Source organism: Lutjanus erythropterus, chromosome 7 (genome assembly GCF_056507025.1).
Source record: "Lutjanus erythropterus isolate fLutEry1 chromosome 7, fLutEry1.hap2, whole genome shotgun sequence".
Taxonomy (NCBI): Eukaryota; Metazoa; Chordata; class Actinopteri; order Lutjaniformes; family Lutjanidae; genus Lutjanus; species Lutjanus erythropterus.
In genome coordinates, this window is record NC_139323.1 from 10,241,984 (window position 1) to 10,258,082 (window position 16,099).

At 39.4% G+C, this 16,099-nt stretch overlaps 2 protein-coding genes across 3 annotated transcripts in view; one reads left to right on the top strand and one right to left on the bottom strand.

Annotated features, from left to right (window-relative positions):
* Positions 1 to 2,684: 2,684 nt before the first annotated feature.
* rp2 (RP2 activator of ARL3 GTPase) lies at positions 2,685 to 9,288 on the bottom strand. The gene is made up of 5 exons (XM_084722625.1): positions 9,001 to 9,288; positions 6,296 to 6,964; positions 5,301 to 5,415; positions 3,683 to 3,768; positions 2,685 to 3,571 (listed from the first exon to the last, which is right to left on the bottom strand). Exons 1-5 carry the CDS (start codon positions 9,163 to 9,165, stop codon positions 3,488 to 3,490), a joined length of 1,119 nt encoding a protein of 372 aa, XP_084578751.1. The 5' UTR covers positions 9,166 to 9,288; the 3' UTR covers positions 2,685 to 3,487.
* A 3,807-nt stretch (positions 9,289 to 13,095) lies between these two features.
* Positions 13,096 to 16,099, top strand: part of slc9a7 (solute carrier family 9 member 7) — a 38,124-nt gene continuing 35,120 nt past the window's right edge. The window contains exon 1 of one of the 2 annotated variants that reach the window (XM_084722627.1): positions 13,096 to 13,686. In XM_084722627.1, the coding sequence (XP_084578753.1) occupies positions 13,410 to 13,686 (277 nt within the window). In that variant the 5' untranslated portion in view covers positions 13,096 to 13,409. The remainder of the gene's footprint in view (positions 13,687 to 16,099) is intronic. The other variant, XM_084722628.1, reaches the window with a different exon arrangement.

A 16,099-nucleotide genomic window follows, 5' to 3' on the forward strand; every position in this document is an offset into this window, starting at 1 on the left:
GCCTTCAAATAAACTGGAAGCTTTTAAAAGAATAAAACCATAAACCAGGTCACTGCCCTGCCCAAAGAGCCTTGTTGGCGCCAAACACACTCACATACACACACACACATACACACACACACACGGCGGCCTGTAGCAGCGGGCTGCACTGCAGGCTGGAGAAATCAAACATGGGCGCCACCATCATACAAAGATGTCACTTCCTAGAGCCATTAACACGAATATTCATTCAGCTCAGCTGGGTTTACTATTCACTGTAGTGAACAGCGAAGCCTCGGAAACACCTTCACTTTAGAGTCGCTTACATTAATGTATTAAAAAAGCAGAAAGAGTGCTGGGAAAGCAGAAAAGGAGCAGGCCCCGTGGCCTGGATAAACCATCCAGGGCAAATCCTGGCACACTGAGCTCCACTGAACACACCGAGCATATTGTTCACATTCCTCTCGATTTACCTTCAGTCCTCGCTCTGCTGTCCGCTTTACTCCAAACACGTCTCAGTCCACACGAACCTCTCAGCATACACAGATAAAAACAGAGACTCGGGTTGTAGCTATAGATTAAATTGAGGGTTTTTGTATGGCACCACAGTGGGAATCTCCAGGCTGCAATCTGTCCACCACCACGGCACAACAGCTCTATTGTACCGCGCCTCCCGCCGGGTCCTAAACCCCGCCGGATTCCCTCCAGCCTGGGTACGCTCGATTTGTTTACAGGCGTTGACCTATATTCATACACCAAATCAATGATAACGCATAGATGTTAAAGATGCCCCCCAGTTGTTTCAACATGTATATAAATTGTTCTACTTTGAATAACAATTGGTATCTGATATGTGTTTCCCCCCCAAAAAAGTTAAATTATCTTTTTAAAATCTCTGACATGGAAAAAAAAATGTAAAAAGTAACTCACAAAATATCAAGAACTGAAATATACTCATACCAATTTTCCCTATAAAACCAAAAATACAATTGATCATCTTCTGAATTCAACTTTCTCTGAAATTCAGATGAGGTTCAATCTCCCTTTTAACTTGTTAAAACACACTTCATTAAAGCTAGACAGACTGAAACAAATAAAAGTAACCAAATCTGTGCTTCCATTAAATTTTGCCGAACATTAAATTAACAAAATAAAATGACAAAAATTGTTGAGAAAAAAATCCCATCTGGTGATGATATATTTGTCCAGTCGCCCAGTAGAAAGATGGTCCATCCATTGTCTGGTCCCATCGGTAAATATTAGCTTTTTAAACAAGCAACAAGTTGTAAAACCTGCTAGCTAGTTAGCTGAGGTGTTTAGGGAACTGTTTTGCCTTCACCAAAGCCTCACACAAAAAAGTCAAAACATTTACCAACAGAAATGGGGTCTATGGTCTGAACTGTTTCAGTTCAACTTACTGTCAAGTTTATTCTCATTGTATGTGCGCCGGAGGTTTCAGATTTACAAATCAAACACTTTGTAAGTTGAATATTGGATCAGGACTGGCTTCTGAATTATTGTGATGTCACAAATAATGCTAGTAGACACACCCCTGAAAATGAAACTGTGAGTGGGGACATAGAAACTTTCCACTTTCATCAGATGAACATGAAAACATCCGTCTAGTGTCAACCTCTGCACATCACTCTGTACAGAGAATTTCAACTATATTCAACTGCAGAAACAAGAAGAAAAACCAGATTTTTAAGTGGAGAGGGACTTTAAAAAACAGTCAGTCACCAGTGTGCTTTCAGATATTCTACTGCTTTTAATGTGACTCTGCCATTTTTATAAAGACAGGGAGTCATTTAAGTGTAGAAACAACAAATTACAGACAAATGTGCATTCATAAAGACAAATCGCTCTACAAAAAAAAAACAAAAAAAAAACGTATGCTCAAGTACAAAAGATTTACATATACAAAAGTACATCACAAGAAGTCCCTATGTATTTTTTTTCTTAAAGGCAACTGTACAAAACTGTTTTATATCTCAGGCTAAATTTAGCTTTGACTAAATCTGCAATGTGTTGCATGTTATCAGCACTGATAAATTAATAATGAATGATAGGCCCCAGCACAGACTGGGTGAGGTCAAGCTGTTAATCGCTGACTGGAACAACTGAAACAGAGCCAAGTGATTTAAAAAAAGAAAAAAAGTTCAGTTTCAGTAGGTGGAAGTTAAAAACCTGAAGTGAGAGCGGCTGAGTGTGATTCACTGTGGAAAACAGCACTTTGTTAATGAACCCTCATATCAGAAACCATGATTCATTCTACCTTACACTAAACACTGGGATGAGTATGTTTCCGCTCGAGAAATGAAAGTACCAAGGAAAAATAATTCACTAATCTGAAGGGGACTTTTTACAAACTTAATAAAGAATACATACAGCCAGAAAGGACTATTTACATTTATAGCTTGTTCAAAAATGTTTATCCTTAAGTAGTTCTTTATTTTACAAAAAGGGTGGATTGATCAGGTTACAAAGAGGAAACAGAATGTTCCCCATATAGTGTAATGTGTAATGTTTTTTATTCCTTTTTTGTAAATGACAGCCCTAACCCAAGAGGCTTTGCTGATGTTGGTGACCAAAAGTAAAACTACTCAAACTCAGAAGGAAGTACTATTTACATTATTGTGATTATAGACTGTTGGCTGTATCACTGTACTGTACTAACCAGTATCACTGTAACACACTGCTTTGCTCAGGTGTAAAAAAGACTGATAACAAAACAAAATCACAGGTGATGTAAATTCCACTAAAAATTACGAAGAACGTTAAATTCTTCCTATACAAAAACATTCAGTAGAGAGTATAAAACATGTATTACAAAATTGAAAAAAAAAAAAAGATCATGAGTTGCCTACATTAAATCCCAGCAAGTGATCAGTTAATGTGAATGAACAGCAAGATACTCAAACTTTAACTGAACTTTGGCCTAACAGATATCAATAAAGATGTAGTTCTTCTACACAGCATGTCTCAAATATACACATTTTAAATATCTAAATCACATACACAAATAAATCCTCATAAGAAATAACAATATGATTTATATATATATAAAATATATTCCCTCAGGCATTCTTGTGCTTAGTTTTTTTTCACTGCAACGACGGTTACAAACAAGGAAAAAAAGCTTTAAATTAAAATGCATTTACAGCAAACACCTACATTCACAACTGATAAAAGCAACATAATACATTCATGGAAATATAAATATTCACAGCACTTGTAGCAACTAGTGGATGTGAAGTGGTTTACAGCAAATGTTTCTGAATGATAAGGGAGGTGGGGGTGAATTTTAGTCTGCAGAGTCATGGTTGATGAATTGAATTGTTTTATCCAAGGCAGTCCTTAATATTTGTCTTTCCTACCGAAGCTTTGAGGACAAAAAACAGGCCAAAAAAAAAATCAAACACTGGTAGTCAACTCGAGCTGGACGGCAGGGAGGCGGCTTAGAAAAGCAGATTAATATTAGACGAGCAGTTTATACCTTCATGCTCGTTCACAAGCCCATCTGCATGTCAGCAAAGTTGAAGAAGTTGTCCACATCTCGGGAGGATGTATTCTTGTTATCAGAGACAAAAATCTGTGGGGAAAAAAGGCATAAAATATTCAAGGTTTGACATTTTTCTACAGAAAGAGAATAGATAGATGTTAAACAAGAAAAGACATTTGCCAACAACTACAGTACAATTACCTTGGTCCCACTGAACACTTCACTAGCGATGGTCTTGCAGGCTTCCACAACTCCGTCACCATTTAGCTCGAGGGCAATGACAGGACCTTTAGTAAAATGACATGGAAGTCACAATCCTACAGTGCAACAACCCTAACTCTTATTTGGTTAACAGTCATGTCTGCTACAGCTACATTTACAACTGAGTACAGGTCTGGGTCGTAAATGCAAAATCCTGTTACTTTAACACACACACTGTGGTCATAAAACAGGAATTGTTTTTTTACTGAAATGGGGATCCTGACACTTTGATTGGCTCTGGAAAACTAGCAGTCAGCTAGTTTTAGTTTCTAAAAAACAGCAGAAAGCAACAGCAAACAGTGAACTGAGAGAGAGTAAAACTGGCTTTCAAGTATTTAGATTCACAAAAGAAGGAATCCAAAAGACACAGAGCTGCACTACAAGAAAGCGCTCAGTAGACTGCAGATCTTTTCCAGGCAACAGATGGTGAATCAATTTTTCTTATGTGGACGTATGCAAAGGTTTAAATAAAGTCTGTTTTGTCTAATTGTCTTTAAAATGCATAGGATAGTAACAGCATCCTGGATTCACCTAACTGTATAAACCTAATAAGGAAACTTCTCACTGTAAACATTGTGATTTATTTAGAACATTACAAGTAACTAGACAGCTTAACAACAATATAAATAATATATAGAATACATAAAGAAATCTATATTGTTTTGAGAAACTCACAAAAGCTGAAATTCTAAATCATTTACACTCATTTACGTTTTGGCATAGAGCTGACTAGTGTGTCCCCAGTAACAGAATTTAATTCCAACAATTAAGAATCACTTATCATATTCAATTTTTCGGGTTTATAACAAACAAAATTTCATGAAAATGGGTTCAGAATTATGCAAGTTACAGGAGATTTTGTTGAACACTCCAATATGGCGACTACACAGACGCAAAGTGGAGGTGGCAGCAAAGCTAACAAAGCAGGGATTCATTCATTTCATATCGTTTCTAACTTGAGTGAATCAAACATCAGATTTGGAATTTTAATCTGCAGATGCTCCAGTCTACGATGAAACAAAACCTTCCAACAGATGTGGTTTTTGAGGCCTAACAAAATGCCTAAATGTGGCGAGCAACAGGCTAGGTAAGCCTCGTTTTTAGCCTAGCAGTTGTTGAAGACTTGCAACCCCGACTGGCTGGTTAAGAGGAGTCAGGGGTCACCAGTTGGTTTAAAACAGAGCTGATGGGTCCAGTAGTATAATGAGGTGTGAAGCGTAGCTCCAGCCCCGTAGCTCTCATGCTCACACATGCAACTTATGACATGATTTCCCCCAGGCCTCTAATGAGTTTTTCAATATAATAGTACAGTTATTATTTATAGCATCATTTATGGCTACAGGAAGAAACAAACTGACGCTCTTTGCCAGAGTTGATATTTGACACAGTGGTTGTTTCACTCTGCTCTGTTGTAGTAGGTACAACACAACTCGATACTTTCAATTCTGTAAATGCAAATGAGCGTTCAGTGGCTGATAATGAAACTACTTTGTCAGATATGATCTAACAAAGATAAGCTATTTAAGAATAACAACAAGAAACCAAAAAAGAAAATCACCTTTGCTGATCCACTCAACGAGATCCTCCGCGTTGTTCTGAAACACTCTCTTCACATCTTCAGGTCGCATTGAGACTTCCTTCGTCTGGATCAGCACAAAACCTTTAGTAGTTACCTGTGGAAATGAAATGTAGAAAATAAATAACAAAGATCCAAGGTTTGCAGTGAACCTCCATGTACACACACAGAGAAGATAGGTCTTGTTTTTGCTGTCCCACATGTGGATCTAGTCTCATGCTCATGTGATACAGTAATGCATTTGGCAACAACACAAACATCACTGGAATGTTTAAGTAGCAACACAGCCGGTTTAGTATTTCAGATACACAATTCTTCAGGTTCACACTCAGTGAAACAAAAGAAAGTTAAACAAAATCTGTATTATTTGGAATAATATGAGAATTTTACAAAGATTTAAAATATTAAAAAAACACACCGAACGCACAGAGGAGCAACACCCTGTATTGGAAAAGCCAGCATTTTGAACAAATCATATACTGTATATTCAGAAGAAATGATTGGGTAGTTTGATAAGACTTGTTATGTTAAACCCTCTTTCTTGGGCGGCAGTAATATAATCTGCTGTGATAATGCAGTTCATTTCATTTGGTTGATACCACCTTCAGATTTCTCTACTTGTTTGGGATTTCACCAAGGACAGCCAACAGCAAAACTTCTCAATATTTCACTTCTTTTAGGATTCTTTGTTAAACGCATATTAATTGGTGTAGGCCAGGTATGAGTATTGAGAACTGGTATAAAACTGGTATTAATAAAATCCTAATGATACCTAGTGCAGGCTGTGATAGTTAACACTGGTTTTGCTTTTCTTTCAATTCCCTCATCAACCTTTTAAAGCATAGTTAAAGCATGGCTGACAGCACTCAAACTTTTATCAGAGTATTATCAGTAAGTAAGCTCTGACTCATCACCACCATCATTTTATCACTCCCACCCCTTAAAAAAAAGTGCTTTTCTTGGCACCTTCTTCTCACCTCATCAATCATTTTGCGGGCGTTTGCAGTGGTGTACTCTCCAGCGAAGAAAACAAAGAGACAGGACTCTTCACTGTCCTTACGCCTCCCTCCCTTTGTCAGAGGCACAATGCTGCGTGCGGGTTCAGCGGAGATTCGAACAGACTTGAATTCAGACTCTGCGTCTGGGGCTGGTACAAAATCCAGAACTGCTGAAGCCTCTGGCAACAAGCTCCAGTTGTTCTCTCCAGACACCGGCGTGAAGTCATGGATGTTGCTCCAGTTGTTGTTGAATATGCTGAGCCCAGCGTCCTTGAAGTGGAAGGCCAGCTCGGGGTAGAAGTACTGAAAGCAGCCGAACTTCATACCCGTAGACGACTCAATGATGGGCTGGGTTGCGCAGCACAAGAACACGTCCATCTTTTTACAGTCCCGTGTGCGAAACTGCTGACAGGCCACCACGCACTTGATGTCTTTACAGTCTCTGAAAAACACGCTGCCCTTGACAGGTCCCAGAACAATGCGGCAGTTGACACAGTCATCGATGGTGATAGTCGCTGAGTGGTCGAACACGTAGATGTTGCAGTTCTCACACTCTTGGATAACAAACTGTTGCCCGTTCAGCTTGCCAGGCAGACGGCCCACCGTGACATCTTTGAGGCCTGTCAGCATGTAGTCTTTGGGATCAACCTGTGCAAAGAGAAAGGAGATGAGATGAGAATTCAACCAATATATTCAGTGTTTGAAAAGAGTATTCAAATCCTTTGCTAAAGTAAAAGTTCTAATACCACACTGTAAATACTCCACTGCAAGTTAAGGCCCTAAATCCAAAACGCTACTTAAGTAAAAGTATTTAGTAATATCAGAAAAATGTAATTAAAGTATGGAAAGTCAAAGTACTTATAGTGCAGTGAAATGGTCTATCAGTGTCTATTAAATATGATGTTTTGGATTAATATTACAGCTGCATTACTGTGTATGTTGCATTCTACCATTTCCATACAATGGGACATGCACCAGTAATTTTACAACTCCTCCGTTGTGTGCACTGTAGTGAATTGTTACAAACAGCTAAAACAAAGCTGTCTGTATGCAGTCTGTTTAGCTTAGTTTGCTTTATATCTTCAAATTTCACACAGCTCTGATGTGACTCTGTTGCCTTTTGGTCAAGCAAAGTGAGTTCTCTACTACAGTATCATGGTATACTCAAAATTGAGACTGTAGGGCCAAAATTCATACATTAGACCTAGTCAAATGACAAATTGAGGGCAGAATTCTGCCCTTAAACAACCCCAATAAAGCCATTTCATTCATAAATATGGGGAAAATGGTATATATTTGTGCTTTTATTTAAATAACCCGTTAATGCTCTAAGTTTATGGGTGTTTACATTGTTTATTAGAAGATCATCATTTTATTAGTAGGCTAAGTAGCCCATTCATTTGTTCTGACTGCTGTTAAGCACAGCTACACTTATTATTTTATAAAGTTTTAACTCAGGCTGGTTAAGCAGAGGGAATATAGGAGAGTCAAACTGAATGAAAAAAAGATTCTACAACATTGTGTTTATTAAAACAGCAAGCTACCTCTAATATAAGATTACAAAAGTGTACCAGTTTTTCCTGTAATTTTGTACAATTCTTATTCCAGTTGTAAAAACTAATAAAGTGAAGAAAAAATCAATAAAAAGGTGGATTGTCTAGCATATTTCATTTTCTAACATTACAGGTCAGATATAGGTAATGGAAATGTCTGGTCCCTTAGCACTTTACTTTTAATGGTCCTGATCTAAACCTATATGTCAACGGCTGAGAATATACATGACTCTTCTTTCATTTGATCTTGTTAAAATAATTGGCCACTGCCTGCCATGCTAATTATCGGCATCGAAAAACCCACATCAGTCGGCCACTAATAACTTGTTCACTTGCCATTGTGTATAAAAACTATTTTCGGACTCCACAGTCGAATACAGCGCGTTGTCGTGTATTACAGAATTTGCTGTACCGCAATTTAGGCGCAACATCCCGTGAGTCAAAACGGAAGCTGGGCCACCGGCTAGTTAACGCCTGTAATGTCTGAACAGGACGTGTTAAATGCGGCCAGCTGAGGAGCAGTGAACTATCTCTACACTGCTGTGTAGTAATCTCATAATGAGATAACACTGGATACATGAAGTGACAGAGAGGGGGCGAGGCTTTGAGCCTAAACTCAAAAGGTATAATGGGCATTGCATGCATCCCCTGGCTTCTTCTGTACCAGTTAACATGTAAAGCTGAATACTGTGAGGCTGGCTGTTGTGATCGATTGCTGCTGTGCAATAAATCTCAGCATGTAAATAGTGTTTGTTTATCTTAACCACTGCAGCATCCAGGAAATAGGGTTAGAAACACAAATGACGATATAAGATAACACTATTATTGGTACAACAGGGTCACTGACACTAGTAGAAACATCTCAGAGGTCAGCTAAACATGTACGTTTCTGTTACATAGCTAGCCTACATTTGTGCTCTATAAATTAACCCTAATGATGTATTCACAGCTAACTAGACACCCCTTGAGAACCAACAGCAGCTACCTGGAAGCGACTTCACATAGAAGTTACAGGGTGTTAAGCAGTCAGGTTTAGCTCCTTAAGACCTCCATTTGCCACTAGCCGTCTCTTTTATCTTTGTGTATCTTATTTAATCGCTTCGCTTCGTGTTTACAGGTCGCACTTGTTACCTTTTCTCTCTTATCCCAGCTGTACTGTTTCGGTGCTTCGTCGGTGTTGTTGCCAAGGGGAACCGCGTTGCTTGTCGTCGTAGTTTCGACAGTCGTTGTTGTCGGCGTACGATCCTCTTTTTCCGAAGACTTTCTCTTAGATTTTTTCGAAAAGAAGCACCCCATTCTCGGTCTTTCAGTGGCGACCAGGCAAGACCTGTTTTCTAACCGTAGCGTTACCTCAGACAACACGAGAAAATGTGAGGCAGAAGCTTACGTGCACTTTAGTTGACAAGATTTTTTTTTAGCTTCCTGTTTCCTAGCTCCGTTTCGCAACCAATCGGTACCGTGATAGTCGTTACAATAGCCAATCACAGGCCAGGATAGCCTGACTGGAGAGGTGTGCACTCACAAGGCGTTTGGGTACAATTAGAAACGACAATCCCGCAATCAGATTTTATGTTAAACACATTTTAATTCGTGTTCATGTATATAAAATTAAAAAACGCAAACATATATTCTTTTCAAGTTCAATTTAATAGGCTAACTTCAGCAAGCGTAAATAAACTGCTGTTGTAATTGCTGTTGTGAAGTATCATGAATGATTAATTTTATAGATCATTAAATGAATCCTCCTCTGTATTTTTTCTGTGGCAAAAGTTACACATCGCACATCATAAAATGGGTGCTCTCAAATTCGTCTGACCTCGCCACTTGCATCATTAGTCAGTGAGGAGGACCACTCAGGTAAAAAGAATAATTATAAAAATTATTTTTGAATTTACCATTTCTCGTGAACGCACCGTCCTGTACACATTGGGCACACCTCTCTGGGTGTTGTCTACCACAAAAAGCTGCTTATTAACCGCACTAGCACATGTAAATACCTTATATAGAATTTTTAAAAAATGATTAAATAAAATGAATGAAAGGAGTGTCGAATCAAATTACGCAAAAGTGCAAGTGTGAGTTTTTTTCACACACCAGCTGGGCTTATATTTGCAGTTTATGAAGTGTGAGCTACAGATTAAGAAAGCCCAATCATGCACAACAAACCACAAACAACATGTAACCATGTCCGCCCAGACATCAGATTAGCTTGCAACTTAAGCCACTAGGCCACTCTAATAATAGGTAATCCCCCATCATGCCTCTGTGAAAGATGCTCTGAACCTTGGACTTTCTGTATATCCCCTTTTCATTCGGTATAACCACAAGACCAATTAATGACTGATGTCATGTTCAAAACGAAATACTATTCTTGTGTAGGTGGTGTACGGTTAAGGTTCTATTAAAAAGGGATCTGAGAACTATGTTTTACACAGTGTGATGCATACGTGTGGGCACAGTTTTTCTAACTTGTTGCCTTATGACTTTAAATAATTAGTTGAATGAATGTACTGCATAGAGTTCAATGAACTCCTTAAATTTAGTTTCTGAAGAAACATGATCAGCTTTTTTCTCTGAGAGTTAAAACTCAGGTGACACACTTCTTTTTTATAGTTATTCAGTCTGACTGGAAAGTTGTTCATTCAACTTAATATTGTAAGCTTATTGAACATGTTTTCTCAAGTACAAATACATTAGTATACATTAGTATTTGTTTTGAATCATTAGAAAATTACCCCATCTGTTCAAATTCAGTCAACTTAAAAGATTTAAGGCAGTCTGGACACTTTTTGATTATTTTTTTTATTTTTATTTTTTTTTTACATTAACAGTGTGAAACCAGCAACACTTCTGTTATAGCACATGATGGCACAAGCCATGCCTGGATTATCTTGTTAGGGCCCCCCAGGGCTGCTGAATGACCCCCAGTTCCTCTCAAAATATCACTACCCCAACACACACACACTCTCTAATTTGTGTATTGATCTTATCATCTTCAAGTTCCCATCAAGTCGCAGTCAGTCATTGATTGAATACATCTTTATTCAAGGATATGCACAATGTGAACAGGCCTACAAGTAAACTGAAATAATAAACCTTTTTCACAGCAGCCATACTGATATGAAATGGTAGGGTAAACACAGGTGTTACCACTGATACTATTTAAGGTCCTGTGTCATTTTGTCTAGCTGATTCTTTCCAGTGAGCCAACATGGACAATATCAGCATCCTGACTCTGTTTGAGCTGAATGGAATGGGCCCTCAATTAGTATCATTAGTAATACCTGTGTTTATCTTGCTATTTCATGTCAAGAGAGATAGCAAGAGCTCACAAACAGTTGCCTATTTACACACCCAACAGATAAAAAGTGAGATTAGTATTCATTTGGACTGATGTTTTTGTATGCCTGACAAATGCAAATAATTCTCTGGGTCTGGTCTCGACCAACAGCTGAGGGAAATACCTCACCCTTTAGCTGCTCCACTATGTTCATCAGCAAGTTGCTACTTTATTTGCTGTTTGGTGCTGAGTGGATGGTTTCTGTCACAGGGAAAGAGGTTGGCGGTGAGAGTGAAATAAAACTGTAAAGTTGCAGCCATAAAATCAAAGCAATGAGCTGAAAGAATCTAAGACGCTCCATAGAAATGAGGGGTACTGCAGAGTCAGGTGGAGGCACAGTGGCGCAGTGGTTAGCACTTTCTCCTCACAGCCTCTCTGTTTGGAGTTTGCATGTCCTCCCTGTGCCTGTCTTTATTTCTTATGGTTTCACAGCCATTACATTCTTAAGCACAAGTAAACAGGCCCCCACCGCCACACAATGCCAGATGTTGTGTGAATGCAGCCTAAGCAGTCCTCAGTCTGCTCTGCCTGTGTGCATATGTCAGGGTGAAAATTCAGGACAGTCCTGAACTACTAGCAGTTGTCCCAACTTCTGTCCTGTTTGTCCCGAAAATTAAAGTGGAAATATCTGATTAAATATGTAGGCTATAATTCCTGCTTTTACTGGTTAAAAAATGTCCTATTAGTTTTGTAAAATGTAGTATTATTGATGTGTTTTCATTTGTCTATTGAATTGTAATGATTGTTGATGTCATTCAAGGTTGTGGGCTCAATTATTCATAAATTAAAGGGGTGGGAGGCTCCTTGGAAAAAAGGTTGGAAACTACTGATTTGGCATGTATATGCTTTCAGCGTTCAGATAAGAAATCTGGGATGCATTCTGGGATATGTGGTTTATGGATACCATACTTCTGTAACACAGCCTAGAATTGTAATGCACAAATTCTTTGTAAGTTCTTCTTGCCACTTAAAATGGGTTGCCGGGCTGAATTTGGCCTGCAGGCCTCGAAATTAACATGTGATTTAAATCAGAGATATACTTGCTTTTAACTACGTGTTTGCGTACACATGACGTCTGCCTCGCATATCCTGTGTCCATTTGGAGCGTCAGTTGTGCACGTCCTCAGAAATGAACGCTACGCATCTGCAAGATGCAATACACACATGGCCGATAGGGGCAGAATGCAATGACAGGGTCAGAGGTCAGAAACGTCACCAGCAACAATGGCGGAAAGTTTTGAGGACAGGCTCATTGAATAAATCCATAACTGCCCTCATCTTTACAACGTATCGTTGCCGCTCCACAGCAACAAACATACCTGCCACAACAGCTGGTGAAAGATAAGTTCAGTTTGGGAAGCTGACAAAATAAACATAACCATGTCAAAATAAATGGAAACAGGCAACGGAACTCCTATTCTCCTTTCTTTTTTTTTTTTTTTTTTTACAGGCAAGTTATGGTCTGAGTTCTCTGTTGTGCCCTCTAGTTGCTGTAACAGGCACTGACATGCAGATGAATCGTGAGCAGTTCCTTCACTACACAGGTGGTTGTCTATGCAAGGACATGGTCAAATAGCAAGTACATCTCCAGCCTTAGAGGCATTATTTTTTTAATGAGTTTTTACATTGTTATTGAAGTTTAAGAATAAAATCTTAGGAACCACAAAAATGCACCCCGTAAAATGTACTGCTCTAGTTTCCTCTTGCCCCCCCCCCCCCCCCACAGCTGTGGCCCTGCTTGTATTATCCCACCTCTCACTCTGTACTATCACTACCAAGGCCACATTACTCAAAGCGGTACTACTTTTCTTGCAAAAGGCTGACTTTTAACCTCTTCGCACAGCCCGCGTGGATTTCCTGTTTTGACAGAACTGCATATTCATCAAAATCCCAGGACAGTGACTCAGTAGCTTGAATTCCGTGGACTTGGTGGCTGCCTTCCTGCCTGTCTGTCTGTCTATCTGCCTGCCTGGACTACGGACGGTGTGATCTGGTCTCCTCCAGCAGGGCAGCGCACTCTCACTCTGGAGCGGCTTCGTCGCCCTTTTTCACATCGCGCAGTGTACCTTTAAAAGGTTGAACTCTCCGGTCTGCGAGCACTGGATTGTTTTCCCACTCGGCTCAGCTGTGCCTGTACCTTCCAGCAGTGACATGGCATAGAGGCGGTGTGCTGTCAGCAGCAGCAGCAGCATCCTGCACCATGGTCGCTCTCTCTCAGCCGAAGTGGAGCGGTGCCTTCACGGACACGATGCTGCTGCCCGTGTGGATCTTACTGAACGCGGTGTCGGGACTGAAGGCGGAGGACGACGCGATGGAAGAACTTGCCACCGAGAAGGAGGCTGAGGAAAGTCACCGACAGGACAGCGTTAATCTGCTGACATTCATTTTACTGCTGACCTTAACCATTCTCACCATATGGCTCTTCAAGCACAGACGGGTCCGATTCCTTCACGAAACCGGGCTGGCAATGATTTACGGTGAGGCTTATAGGATTATATGTTGAATGCACAAACAAACACACACACACATACACACAACTACCACCACCTTCCCGCAGGCTTTGCATGATTCAGTCTCCCTGGTGGTCTTATAGCGGCTGCACAGAGGCGATGGGAAGATAAAGCTGGAGATGATTTAAGTCTGAACAAATGCACTGACGCGCCTCCGCATTTCCACCAGCTCTCATTGCTCCTAATTGGCTGGGCCAGGGCTAATTTCTAGAAGGTGCTGTCGGCTGCTCAGCCTCGTCTAAACTCTCCACCAGGCTGCTGCATGTGCAGCTTCATCCCCGAATGACTGGGAATGAGCACCCTGGCATAGCAGAGAGCACTTAGATAACGTCTATGATGTAATACATAAGATTATAGTGACCTTGATGTGTCTGTATTGTTATATCTCCTGTCTAGTATATACCAAAGCATGTAACGGAGTAGTGAGGAAAAGAGCGGATAGGGGAGACCAGGGTTAATTGTAACGTTTTTTACATGTTCCTTAACTCACAGACTTGAAATACAGTAATCATATTTTTTTTATAAGACACATACACATGTGAACTAATTAATAACACAATTGATAAGCTATATTTCCACTATAAGAAAAAGACTATAATGTACTTAAAGAATTTCTCCTATGGTGGGGGCAGTTGTAATAGTGGTTGGGGACAATTGTGACACAGACAGAATAAGTCCGATTAAAGCTGCTACAAGGAGCTTTCATATTTTGTTGATTTTGGAGACAAATGCAATGGTGTTTCCTTGGCATAACCACAATCTCAAAAATGAAATTATGGAAATAAAAATCTCCTCCTGCTTCATTTTACTTGCCTGAAATACTCACTGTAACTTTGTCTGGGAAAATGTAAATTCAGGCTCAAGACCGGAGCTTGCAGCCATGATCTAATCTTGTATGCTTGCTAACAGCACATATATTTGCATAGTTTGTTCGTGTTAATTTTTAACCAATATCCTGCAGATAAAATTGTTCTAAGTCTAAATTCACAGTCATCTAAATTTTAGTTAGGGTTAAATTGCACATCCAAACATATGCCAAGGTGAAATGATCCTGCTCCTGAATCCTACTGCGGTGTGCAGAGTGTCATCACTCTAGCTTGTTGAATTGAGTGTGTCACCATTGCCCCCTGTTATAATTGCCCCTGGTCTCCCCTATTCACCCTTACATTCAATGGCTGATCAAAGTGCTGTTACTACAAGATTACGTCATTATCCCCCTGTTTGTTAAAGGCTACAAAATCAGAGTTTATCACATTCGTCAGTGCAAAGGCCTGTCATCAGCTGGGGTCTGATGTATTTCTGTGTCAGTGAGTTTATGTTTATTCCTGCAGGGACATCGACATGAGCACTGAATATTCACCGGATAGAAAATGCTACATACAAACTGCAAATGCTTAGTTTGGAAATCAACAGAGATCAGTATACAATCTCAACAACTCAGAGGTGACAGATACATTTAAGGAAAGATGCACTTAAACAGCAGTCAAAGTCTGTCTTTGTCACCTGACTGTGTGATCAGATAGCATGACTAGAGTGGCAACAATGTGTGTTAGATAATGTTGAACTGACCTATGTCAGAAATAATGTCTCAGAACACAGCTGACCACAAAAACAAAAACAGTGATACAACATCTGTTTTCTTTCTCATACTGCTTATCAGAAATGTGACTTATTAACCAGAGATCTCACATTAAAAAGACAGACTTTGACTTGTTTTTTTAATGCTTTAAAAGTAAACTGTGTTTTGGCATTCATCCAGTTTAGGTCCCTTTGTAATTTCATTTTCCAACTCCACAAATACAGGTCAGGTCCTGGCAGCAGGTCAAGAATAGAAATTTACAATATCACAGCTGAGATTTACTGTTTCCAGACAGGGCTGAATAATTAATTGTAATATTATCAGAGTCTCAATATGGCCAAGTTCAAATCACAGGAGATGTTTTTTTGGAGGGGGATAAAGGTAAAAACTGTCACAACATATGATTATAGATGAAGCATTGTGGTGCTACAGAGATGCCCCAGCCTACAAATCATATTCTCCTGATGCAAAGGAACATGCTTGTTCAGTACAGACCCCATAAAAAATTACATCATCTTCATTTTTCTTTTCTTTTTTCCAGTGAAAATAAAATGCAAATATTACCATTCTCTCTGAAGTTGTGACTCATGTCTCTGTCAAAGTAATCACAATTAAAGGGATTTTTTTCTGCACATCGTTCAGCTGTATTTCCAGAAGTTGGAACAAAATTAACACAGAGGCTTATGTGCACATGCATTATATGTTATATGCATTAATAAACATGTGCGTTCAGTGTATTAAACCTTAATTATTACTCTCACTCTGTCATGTTTCTAGAATTATTATTTTTGCTGAATTCAA

Bases quoted from the DNA above. Each gene is read 5' to 3' on its own strand.
- rp2 (XM_084722625.1), bottom strand. From the start codon at position 9,165: ATGGGGTGCTTCTTTTCGAAAAAATCTAAGAGAAAGTCTTCGGAAAAA. The intron at 3,769-5,300 runs GTGATTTTCTTT...ATTTTACTAAAG, and splicing joins CGTTGAGTGGATCAGCAAAG to GTCCTGTCATTGCCCTCGAG. The intron at 3,572-3,682 runs GTAATTGTACTG...TTTTCCCCACAG, and splicing joins AAGTGTTCAGTGGGACCAAG to ATTTTTGTCTCTGATAACAA.